General features: G+C 51.1%; 1 protein-coding gene across 1 annotated transcript in view; it reads left to right on the top strand.

Annotated features, from left to right (window-relative positions):
* Positions 1–12,637, top strand: part of bcam (basal cell adhesion molecule (Lutheran blood group)) — a 41,616-nt gene that overhangs the window by 23,085 nt on the left and 5,894 nt on the right. Inside the window, exons 2-3 of the mRNA XM_064299612.1 lie at positions 11,253–11,380; positions 12,220–12,442. Coding sequence (XP_064155682.1) covers positions 11,253–11,380; positions 12,220–12,442 — 351 coding nt within the window. The remainder of the gene's footprint in view (positions 1–11,252; positions 11,381–12,219; positions 12,443–12,637) is intronic.

Here is a 12,637-nt window from a genome sequence, read left to right as displayed (position 1 = left end):
ACGAGACCGCTACGGTGTGAATAACTGATGGAATTATTTAGTTGCAGTAACTCAAACGCCACGGAGACTCCCTGTTCTAAATTTGAATCGCGCACACACTGTTGGAGCAAAATATCAGGAACAATGGCCGTACCTCCGCCCCTCAAAAAATGCCGCACCATGCAGTTTGCACATTGTGCATTTATGATTTTGACATTAGACACCAAGAAGCTTCATGTAATAATTTAGCTAAACCTCTAGTTACAAAGGCCTACATTCCTAGATAATTTTTCAATTGAATACTTTTTTTCGTTAGCCCTGTATGATGTGTGCCTATATAAGCTGATTCAATTATTTAATTATTAAATAAAAATGGAAATCATGAGCAGAAACTTGGTTTTATTCATAAAGGACAGTGTTTTACATCGCAACATAAGTTTTTTTTTTTTTTTACATTACAACATAAGTTTCTGTAAATACTTGAAAATGAAAACATATGTTACAATATAGAAAATACATTTTTGTATTTTTATTAAATAATTAAATGCAATTCACTTATGGTTATCAGTTTGTATAAGCACACATATCATATAATGAAATATTAATCATGAAAAAAATAGTTTTAAGCAGGTGAACTTTTGACTTGCAGGTATATCATAATATAGCCCAGTGCAGTGCAAGTGATATTTTAGAATCAAGTCAAATTATACAATTTTGCCTGGTCACTTCTACAGTCAAAACTAGAATTATGAAGAAAGGCTTGTGTGTGTGTGTGTGTGTGTGTCTTGCAGACTTTCGTGTGCAAAGCGAAGTGGTGCGAAAGCATGTGAACTAAGCATTACACTGACTATTGTGGTACTCAAAATATTTTCCCAAGGTTGGCAGGTCTGAGGAAGGATGTGGTGTGTTGGTGTGTGAGAGAGAGAGAAAGAGTGTGTGTGTGCAAGAGAGAGTGTGTGGGGGTGTGTGTGTATGTGAGAGAGACAGAGCGTGAGAGAGAGAGAGGGGTAAGGTAGAGGAAGGGTGTGGGTGTGGGAAGGACAGAGAGAGAGAGGGGGGGATAAGAGGGATGCAGTGCTCCCCTAACCCTTTTAGCAAGATTAACTGTAGATTTAATGTCGCTCTCTCATGGCTTCACTATTCTCTATCCTCTGAGTCAGCCTTTCTCCCCCCCTCTCATCCCCTTCTCTCTCTCTCTCTCTCTCTTTCTCTCGTTCTGCTTCTCTTGCTCACATTAACCTCTCTCCACTTCACATGGCCTTTCTTGACATGAGAGACGTGTCCCTGAGACAGCAAAGGTTACTAAAACATCACAAGGAAGCGAAACAAATTCACACCAAGTTTGGACTCTCATCTTTCAGGGCTGTCCCTATAAGGCCATTAATGTTTTTATAAACATGGTATAAAAAGTAATGACCCCTGCCAACTGCCTTCAGATAAATGCTTTAGGAAGAAATCATATTTTCAGTATTTTTAGTCTGAAAGTAGATTCATCATCACGTCACTTGAAATAACGTATGTAGTAATTTACGCATTAATTGTAATACTTATCCTTAAAATGAATGCGCCTGTTTTACAAATCTGGTCAGTGACTGAAGCCCTTCCCTGGCTAGCATGCTGCAGTGCTGGGGCAATCCCGGGACAGGGAGGAGGGCGCACTGTAACACACTGTATTTTTTTGGCCTTGTGCTATAATAGTCGCAATCGGCGATTACTTCACCTTCCGTTGTGTAACCGTTGCATGGCGACAAGCCCTCACCCTGACCCCGGTCAGCCCAGGGATCAGCTGACGGGCCGTGCACGCGCGCCGCTCGCCGCTCGCCGAACATCTGCCTCGGGGAGAAGCGAGCCATTCATCGCGCTCCCCGAGTGTCCGGGCTTCGTTGCCCTGACGACGGCTCCGTTCCTCCACCGCTTCAAAACTTTGCGAACTGCTTTTTTTTTTTTTTTTCCCCTGCCGCCGGCTGGAAAATAGCGGTAAATGTCAGCGTACGCCGCGTCCGGCGATTCGGGCGACGTCCTTCCAGTTCGTTATCTTTGAGGGACGAGGAGGCGTCTTTGTTGGCGCGGCCTCCTCCGAAGGTGTCTCAGCTCGTTCCCTGCCACGCCGGAACCGATGAGTGTGGTCCCCGTTTGGAATTTAATAGTCGGGTTTCCCTGGTAATAAAACAATGGAGTCTGGAATATTGGAAGGTTCCATTACCTGACACCGGAATCCGCGCATGGGATGCGGATGCGTGCAGAGTATTACAGGGAAGCGACTGTTTTGGGGAAACTGGACACCAGCGTGTTTAGGAACATCGCTTGGTGGTGGTTAAGAAAATACAAAGAAAACAGTGAGAGGTGCAGGTTTGGAAAGGAATATTTATTTTAAATGAAAGGTTCTGTTCTTTTTGTTTTGTTTTTACACGGCTTTTGATAGAACATGAAACGGTCTGACCCTGTCTCCACTCTAGGCGTAATCGTAAGCGCTAGTTCTGCTTCAACGCGTTAGCGATCTTTTTTTTTTTTTTTACCCACATCCTTCAATTTGCACTTCCTTGCTCTCTCTCTCTCTGTGTTTCTCTCTCTCACTCGCAAAATCTAATTCCGTTCAGTTGAAATCTCCATTACGCGTGGCACCCACATTAGCTGTAAGAGAAAAGCAAATTGGCTGGCTGAAGTATGCATGTCTTCTTGTCCCCATTATGAGCGCTCATTGGCCCAGGTAAGTGGAGCAGACCAGCGGGAGTTGGACAGACGCGGTCTGTTTGTTCTCTCTTCTTCTGCCCCTGGACCTCTCCCACGATGCGTATCTCCGTCTTCCTCTCTGTTTCTGGGGTTCGCCCGTCCTTATTTCTGCCGTCCCCTAGCTCTCTCTACCCCTCCGTTTCTCCGTCTCTCTTTTTCAGTCCCGTCTTCCCTCTTCCCTTAGGACGTCTGTATGTTACCCAATGCCCGGTACGGCTTTGAATCAGTCTTTTTTTTTTTTTTCCTAATTCGCCCTCCCTCTGTCATTTTCGCATTGCAATCGTGTGCAGTGGGGGAACTGAAAAAGAATTGGATGCCGGGGAGAAGAGGGACTTAATTAGGGAGCCCAGAGAGAAGGGGAAAGTGGCAGAGGAAGAGAAGCAATTCCCCGAACATTAAATATTAACACCTTTTTCATCCCGGTCTGTTTAGTGATGCTCCCTAATTGGATTCCTCTCTCTCTCTCTTCATTTTCCATTTCTGATATGAGTTTTTCCTCATCCCCGCAGGCATTGAGGTTCACATAGAGGCTCTTCTAAAACGGCTGCTCTGCACTTTTCAGGGAACCCCTAATTGGACCGCCTACCGCTGGCCAGGTCCCTTTTGTGGAAACGCTGAAGAATATGATCTAATTTTGGGACGTAATTTATTGTTTGTTTTGGCAGGTGGAAGTGGTGGTTGGGGCCCTCCACTCTGAACTTTGGGGTCAGAGGTTACAATCTCAGGAAACGGGAGGAGCCGCAGTTCAGTTCCTGCACTTGAGCGAGATGCGGCGTAGCCCTCCTCTGCCCCTAGTTTGAACCCAAGCGCACGAAGAGGCAACAGACCTTTTTATCACGTGAATTCAGGATAAAATTGCAGCGGCGTTGTTCTTTTTTGGAATGAATAACCCGTTAAATAATAATACGTTAAAGTGGATATTCTAATCTGTCAGGCCACTGTGATTACATATCAGATAAACGCACGCTACACTGTGTTGTACATTGTAAAGCTGGAGCCCATATAAACCCACTGGCTTTGCTTTGCCTTGTGCTGTGTGTGTCTGCTTAGGAGTGTTTGCAGTTGTGAGGAGTGAGGTAGCTGACTATATATCAGGAACTGTCCGGGCCATCGATTTAGTGACTATATGTCTGCCTGTTTTCAAAACAATCCAATCCACAACTTCCTTTTTCTTTTTTTCCCCCCTTCCTCTATCCTCTCATTTTGGGTTCAGCCTCTCTTTAACGTACTGATTTTTTAAATTGCTCCCGTTTCTTTAATCAATGGTCTCTCTGGCTCTCTCTTGATCTCTTAATCAATGCGCTCTCTCTCTCTCTCTCTCTCTCCCCGTCTCCCTCTCTCCACATTTCATTCAGGCCTCACGAGTGATTTACACTTTTTTTATTACTTCTTTCGTATCCTTTTCTCTCTCTGCGCTGCCCCTCCACCACCTCATTTACACTGCGGGTTTTCTTGCTCTCTCTCTCTCTCTCTCACTCTCTCTGTCTCTCTATCTATCTTTCTCTCTCCCCCTCCTTTTTACAGCAACTTACAGACGGGTCACACACTTGAATGGAGTTGACTTTTGACCCAGTTGTCAAGACGACTGGGCTCTCCGGTTGGAATGTCTGTGGGACAAAGCGGCAGCGGGGCTGGACTTGTATCACTCTATACGCTGTTTGTCCTTCTCCACTTCAGGTTATTTCAGCGTGGACAGTATCGTAGGGAGTTTAATGACGTTACATTGTGTTTGCAGCGTAGTAAAGTAGCATGCAGGGTTGCTGTTTTGTCAAGCGATGGGTCAGCCTTCTAGAGAGTTATTTATAGTGTTAAGAAAAGGAGTTTCCTTTAACGTGCGGTTAGAGTCTTGAAACGCTTTCAAGGCAAATAAATAGTTTGCTGCTGTGTAACACGGTACTGCAGTTGTCCACAGGCTCCAAACAATACAGAAGCTTGTGCGTGAGCCAAGTAAAACAAAAAAAACAACAACAAAAAAAAAAAAATGCATGAGAAACTTAATTGTCAAATAAACCACCGGGGTCCCCTTCCTGTTTGTGACAACTCTATTAAAGCCGTGAGACAGCTACAGCTGTGCGCCAGATGTGCATAAGCGAAGGAAGACTGCATCTGCGATACGCCGAGATCCGTCATCGTCTCCTGATGTAGCCTAGGGCTCCTCAGCACTGCATCGGGACACAGGCCTGTGATTAACTGGCACTGTGCCACAGAATGCACTGCGCAAGGGGCTGATGGGAGGCGAAGTCCGGGGCTCGTTTGACCTACCCCACGGCGTCAAGTCTCTGGACTTCATCTCCCATCATCCTCTCCGTGAGAAGGTTTTTGGCACTTTTATTGATTGATTTCCCCCCACCAATACCTGTACAGCCTCTTGACAATTTGTATCTGTGACACATTGAAATCCGTAAGTTGCAATGTAGGGCAAAGAGGACTGGTTAAAGAAATTAATTTATAACATATTTCTCAGCGGTGTATTGAGATCCCCAAAGTTCTCAGTGACATAACAGGTTCTGAATTGTTGTGGTAATTAAGTGACTCATTAATTCAGCGTTTATTTTAGTAACACCCAATAAGCATCGGTCACAGGCGTGTCACAGCGGACTCTTTGATGTTCAGTTATTGCGCTGCCAGGAGATCAGAGCTCCTCATTAGTGCAGTTTTGTCTGAGCCGGTTTGGGAAGGACGCGTGCGACTGCCTAAAAGAAAGGCTCCATTTTAAATAACGTCTTCATTAGGCACGCTCCAGGCACTTGTGAATGCAGCGCTGTGAAGTGTCTTAATGTTCGTGCCGTTCGTACTGCAGTACAAATTAGGGTGTTATTATAGGTATTTAATGTGGAGAAAGGTGGAGGATTTGTGTGATGTTGCCTGTTGACTTGTGCTGATCCAGTTTTTTTTCTTTTTTTTTTTGTGATGGTCTGAATATTAACTGAAGTAAGAATGCAAAAAGAGAGGATACTGCGAGTGCTGTAACAATATACGGCAAAAATGCACCCCCCCCCCATCCACCCCGATCTCCCTCTGTCAGCTGAACCTGCCCCCGACCCCCACCGGTTCGCCATGTCTCCACTTCCTCCCATATCTCTCTTTCGGCCTTGTTGTCTCTCCTCCCTTTTCTGTCTCCACCGTCCTCCCTCTCTCCCTCCCTCTCTCCCTCTCTCCCCGTGTGTGTGCGGCAGCAGCTGTGGTTTGCGAGCAGCACCTGTTAGTGCCTCATCACCGGGTGCTGACGGATGCCTGGCCTTACATGAGAACCCTCCCACTCTGGAGCCACAACCCCCGCCCCCTGCCCCCCCCCCCCCCCCCCCCCCCGCGGCTCCCTGCTCCCCACTCCCCCTCACCCCCCCCCCGTCCCCTCCCCCGTCCACCCCCCTGCTCCCCGCCCCTCCCTCAGCCACTGATCTTTCAGCCCCGAAATCCTGGCAGAGACACGCACTGACACTCGGTGTCCTGCAGAGCGTGCTGCCAAACGCGCTCGTGTCAGTGACCGCTCCCGCTCGTCCCCTTGCGCACTCTGTCTTATCCCCGGCTGTTATTGTACGCTGTCTCGTCCACTTCTGTTAGTGCACGCTCTGTCTTATCCACTTCCATTGGCGCGCGAGCTCCCTTATCTGTTTATATTGGTGTACACTCCAGCTTATCCACTTCTGTTAGTATACACTTTGTCTTTTCCGGTTCGGTTAGTATGCACTGTGTCTGATCTGTTCCATTCCTTATAGATGCTGTTTTGTCTGTTTTTGTTAGTGTACGCTCCAACTTAGGCAGTTCTATTAGTGTACACTTCACCACATACACCTCTGTTAGTGCACACTCCATCAGATCTGCTTCTATTAGTGTACAGTCTACCCGTGTCGACTCATGTACACTTTATTATAGTCATTTTATTATAGTGTTATAGATACTGCTGGGGTATAAGCAGCTATATGCTTGTACCCCAGCAGTGGAAGAATATTCCCTTATAAACACTGTACATAAGATCTGTCACATTGTCGAAATGTATATTTTTGTACAGACAGTATACGCTGCCAGTCTTTGCGATGACATGTAACTGTAGATCCTGTGGACACACCTCCTCCCCCCCGCTCCCCCCCACTCTGTGTGTGCTACACATGGCCCTGCATGCAGGGGCTCTGGCACACAGTCCGGTCTGCCCGCTCTGCTCCCTTCCGAAAACCAATTCCGCGACACGGTATCCATGGAAACGTGGCGGGTTTGCGGCGGCCGCGCTTCCGAATGCGGCGGCAGCGGGAGCGGTGGCGTTCGCCGTGGGGCGGGTGACGCCGATGGTCCTTCGAAGGCGTTTCGCGCGGCGGTGTGTGTGTTGTGTGGCGTGCGTGCGTGTGTGGGTGTGGGGGGTGTGTGTGGTGTGTGTGTGTGTGTGTGTGTGTGGGTGTGTGTGTGTGTGTGTGGGTGTGTGTTGTGTGTGTGTGTGTGTGTGTGTGTGGGGGTGTGTGTAGGTCGCGTCGACAGCGCACCCTGACATTGGGCACTGCGACAAGGCCGTGTTTATTTTGGCAACAATAAAAAAAAAAACAAGAACTTCCCAATCCTGTTTGTTTTGAGTGAGAGAAAGAGACGCTGACCTCCCTTCCGTCTGTTTCTCCTGCGTTTCGTTGCTGCGGACGGCCGCCGGCACCGTGGCCTCCGGACGCCTCACATCCACCGCACTTCGCTGTTTATACTTCCGCCTTGTTTGTGGTCCGTTTCGTATGATCCCGCGTTTTTAAAAATAACTCTCAGTGTATGATTTCCATTCCTGGTGAGGTATTGTCAGGCTCCCCCGAATGAGGGAATGAAGAAGTCCGCATCTCTGTCCGCCTCCCAGGGCAAACGCTCTCTGTTTGCGTTAGCAAGCGACGCCCGCCTGCTGCTGTTGACCAGGAAGGGCGTGTTTGAGTGCTCTGGTGAGAGATGGAGGTGGCGAGGGGATGTTATGGAGGGGTAGGGTGCTTCACCTGTGCTAAAGATAAAGCAGGGAAAGAGAGCGGGGGTGGGGGGGGGGGAAGGGAGGGAGGAGGTGCGGTGATAGAGGTGAGTGAACGACGGAAATGAACGAATGATGAGTAGAAAGGCTTGAAGTGGAGAAAGGTGCTCCTGTCGTGCGTTATGTGCTGTTAAATGATTGTGTCGGCACCACATCTCACACATGCTTGGACAAACACACACACACACACACACACACACACACACCCCATACACACAGAGACCCCCCCCCACACACACACACCCCTAACACACACAACCCATACCCCACCCCTTACACACACACCCTACCACCACACCACACACACACACACACACCACACACACACACATGCACATGCACGGCAGGTGATCATCTCCATCAATTGTACCAGCTGCCCGTGCTCTCCATGTCTCTCTCTCCCTCTCTCTCTCCCTCCCTCTCGCTCTCTCTCCATCCTTAATTTCCCCCTCTCTTGTCCTGAGTGTATTCAGTCGCTACATTCTTTTTTTTAATTGGATCTGAGAGAGCCTGTGCTTTGGCAGAGGCAGTATTGCAGTGCAGTGTGTCTGTGTGTGTGTGTGTGTGTGTGTGTGTGTGTGTGTGTGCGTACACACACGTGTGTGTGTGTGCGCGAGTGTGTCCGTTAGTGTGTGCGCGGACATGTCACTTGGCGCGCAGTGTGAGTGTCTGACAGCGTGTCTGTGGGTCACAGTCAGACTGTCTACTCCCCATCTGTTCTCCCCCCGCCCCCACCCTCCATCTCACTCTCCCTTTCTTTCGATAAATCCGATTATCTACTCCTCGTCAGTTAACGAACCCCCCGTTCCCCCGCTGCGTGATCAGACTGGAGGAGAGGGCCACTAATTACCCCCTAATTGCCCCTCTCTGTCCCCACAGCTGCTCTTGGGGTAGAACAGGGGGGTAAAAGCTCATTGATCAGACCGGGGCTTCATTAGAACTGACAGGGGAGTGGCGGTGGTTGGGTTTGGGGCAGACTTGATGCAGGGTGCCCAGAACAGGGGACACACACAGGCCAGAGAGAGGGGGTCACACTCTGTGGGATGCACGTGCACAGGCACTTACACACACCGGCCCTCATTTTTTCCCCATCACTGGAATCAGTAACACTTGTGTCAGTTCAGACACAGTTCAGAGAAAGGCGCAGCATTAGATTCAGTGGCCATTTTGTCCCACTTTGTTTATTTACCTCAGCTCCTGTCAGAGTGCTGGCTTCTGTGTCATTGTGCTTAGCACTTCTTCACCGTCGCGGTTGTGCTTTGCGGTGGCCACTGCCAGACAGAGTGGACTTTGTCGGTCGGTGCGGGGAGGAAGAGGCGGAGAGATAGAGGAAGTGTAAAAAGAAAAGGAGAAGTGGAGGCGGGCGGTGGAGGCGAACGGAGACACTGAGAGAGAGCTCTTCTGAGAATGTCAACATGCGTCTGACCTCTGGCACAGCTCTGGGATCTGGGGGTCATCGGTGGGTACGACCTTTGACCCTGAGGAATGTCTCACACACACGGCGGGAACACACACACACACACACACACACACGCATACACCTCGCCGGCAGTCTGCACGCACCATCTGCGCTGCGGTGACACCCCCCCTCCATGCACACACACCCACTCACATGCGCCACTCACACATGCACACACACACACAAACACACAAGGCCACACACCCACTCCAGCGGGCGCACACACTACTGCACACACACACACACACACAGCTGCACCCACCCACCATGCGCGCACACACATACACGTGCACACACACACACACACACACCCACACACACATGCGCACACACACCCACTCACATGCGGGCGCACACACACATACACACACACACACACACACTCAAACATGTTCTTTTGCCAGCTTGTTGGGAGCTTCTCTTTGGCCCCCCGAGCCGCCGCTGTTTACCATTCTGAGCTCTTGGGGAGGTGAGGGCCATTGTTGGCGGTTCAGCCTTGGGCTCTGAACGGTTAGGGAAGGCTAAGACAGTTCAGTGTGTTTTCCTGAGTCCGCTGTGGGAACACGTTCCCGTTCAGCCTGTGTCTCTCTCATATTTGTCTCTAATGTGAGGCCCACGGTACTGTCTGCACATTCTGTACAACGGCCCTTCGTGTAGTCTCAAAAAAAAACTAAAAAAGTCGTCTCTGTGAGTGAGTAAAGTGCACAGGCACAGGATCACTCGATCAGGCCTTTCCCGTTAAAAAGCAGGCATCGGTGCGGACAGCCCCGTGGGACCTCAGCAGCCTCGCGCATGTAAGACAGACGCTTCCTCTATTAAATTGGGGACTCTAGAATTTCAGGCTCTAGAATGTCTTTGAGTGTCCTCCGTTCGTTCCTCCTTAAAAGCTTCCGTGCCGGGGCCGGACGTCCGGATGAATTGGGCGGGAGAGTGAGTGTCGCGTGCTGTCTGGCGGACGGAAGCGTAGGATAATGGTTACTGGGCTCGTAACTCCGAATTTGCTCATTCAAGTCCCGGGTGGGGCCTTGCTATTGTACCCCCGGTCAGCGCACTTAACCCGAATGGCTTCAGTTAATAATATCCAGCTGTACATATTATGGATTTTATGTTTTAAAAAAAACCGTGAGCTGCGCAAATGGCGTCGGGTAGGAGCTTCTGAGAAACCCTTAAATGCTGATCCTGCTGTCTCTGACGTGGGATTGTAGCGCGCTGCGATGCTAACCCTGAGCGTGGCCTGCGGTCTGGTTTTCCCGCCCTCGTCAGGGTGAATTCTTGACCGGCGGATGCGTTTCCCCCCCGTCCTCCTCTCATTTACAAAATTTTTGAAAGCCGCTTGTTAAGTCTTTTTGTTTGAGTGTAAGGCGATAGTCCACTGTGTTCACAGCGCCACTGGGAGGGGGGGGGAGGAGGGGAGGGGGAATTATCCTGCAGGGCTGTTTTTTTTAAGGGGTTATGAGGGGATGTTACGGACTACCGCCCCCTTAGACAGTCTGAGTATTTATCTGCGTCAGAGATCTGAGGCGAACGGCGTACCTGAGACCCGACGGAGGAGGGCCTGTCGGGACGCTCGGCGCTTGTTCTTCTTTCTTCTTCTTTTCCTTTTTTTTTTTCTCCCCCCGCCCCCTTCTCGAGCGGAAGCCCTCGGGGGGCCTGAGCGCGACGCAGCGTCTGAACCGAGGATTTATGGGCCTCAGACGCAGTTTCAGCGGCGCGGCCCCTCCCCGGGAGCGGCTTTACGGGAGATCGCTTCTCCGCAGCTGGGCTGGGCGAGCGTGGATTAACCCCCCCCACGCCCCCCGCCCCACACAGCCCCACGCCTGGGCGCTGAACTCTCTGCGTGTGTGTGTGTCTCCACTGTGCTCCACACACCGCGCTAAGAGTGTTCGGTGTGTGTGTGCGCTATGTACTCTGCCTTTGGCCGTCTCTTTCAGCTCCACCGCCCCCTCCGCCCCCCCCTTTATCTCACCCATTTTAGGTTCTGGGCACTGTGCTCTGTGTGTCAGTTAACTCGTCAGGGTTCAGTGTGATTCCAGATTGTTAATTCTCTCTCTCTCTCTCTCTCTCCTCCCCTCTCTCCCCCTCTCTCCCCCATGCTGTCTCCAGGATGCTGGGGCGCAGTGAAAGTGACTGTGACGCCCGTAGTCGAGGTGATGAAGGGGGGCAGCGTCACCCTCCCCTGCTCCTTCTCCGTCTCGGAGCCCTCCAGCAACAGCATCGTGGAGTGGTACATCGTGAGTCCTCCAGCGTCCCACAGTCCCACACTGGGGGCGCCCCGCACTTTCCCCATCTTCCTCTCCCTCGCTCTTTAACAAAATGGTTTCAATTAGAACTGCGAAACTAACTACGCAGTAACGACGAGTGAACGTCAACATGAATTGTAACGCTAACGTTAGAATTGTTTTCTTGGTGACGAAAGTGCGAAAATAATACGCTGCAAATGATTTTATGGATTTTTTGCCCCCCCCATAAAATTAGCAGTGAGCACATTTGACTCGTTAGCACGCTAACAGCATGCGCTTGTCTTGTTAGCAGGATTTGCCCACCCGGTGTCTCTCAGGCTGCGTGAAGCTGTGATACACTGGGCGGCGAGCGCCGTAGCCTCTGTCTGTCTGTGTGACATCACTGTGTCTGCCCAGACTGGCATCTGTCTGTCCGTGTGTGGGCAGCTCTACGTGTGTGTCTCCATGCCCTTCCTGTCACTGGTTTTTTTCTCCCATTTTAGAATGACTTCCCTCTTTCAATTTTAGAATGACTTTCTCACTTCCCTCCCTCCTCCCTCTCCCTCCTCTCTCTCCCCCTTCTGTCCCCCTCCCCCTCCTCCCTCCCTCCTCTCTCCCCCCCTTCTGTCCCCCTCCCCCTCCTCCCTCTCCCTCCCCACTCTCCCTCTCCCTCCCCACTCTCCCTCTCCCTCTCTCTCTCCCTCCCTCCTCTCTCTCCCCCTCTCCCCTCTCTCTCCCCTCCTCCTCCCCTCTCTCCCCCTTCTCTCCCTCCTCCCTCTCTCCCTCTCCCCCCTCTCTCCCTGCCTCCCTCTCCCCGTCTCCCTCTCCCTCTCTCTCTCCCCCTCTCTCAGGACGAAGGCGAGGACTCCCGGAAGCGCGTGGCGTTCCGGCCGGCGTCGGGGCCGGGCGGCAAGGTGGACGTGGACACGCGCCTGACGGGCAGGGTGGCGATGGGCGAGGACTTCTCCCTCGCCATCTCCCAGGTGCACCCCGAGGACGAGCGCCGCCTCCACTGCCAGGTGACGGCGGGCGCGGCGGGCGTCGGCCAGGGCGCCACGGAGCTCAAGGTCTTCTGTGAGTGACACCGCCCACCCCCGCCAAATCCCGCCATTCCCACTTCTCCTCCCGACACGTGGCTCCCGCTGCCGTCCCACTTCAGCGCTGCTTCCTGTTTGCGTTCCTGTGCCGGCGGATCTCAGCCGCTTGATGTCAGAGCGATGTCAGTCGCTCTTTCTAAAAAAAAATAAATAAATAAAATACATTTTTTAA

This window comes from Anguilla rostrata, chromosome 1, assembly GCF_018555375.3.
Source record: "Anguilla rostrata isolate EN2019 chromosome 1, ASM1855537v3, whole genome shotgun sequence".
Lineage (NCBI taxonomy): Eukaryota > Metazoa > Chordata > Actinopteri > Anguilliformes > Anguillidae > Anguilla > Anguilla rostrata.
The sequence above is the reverse complement of the archived record's forward strand: the minus strand, read 5'-3'. Positions and strand labels throughout refer to the sequence as shown.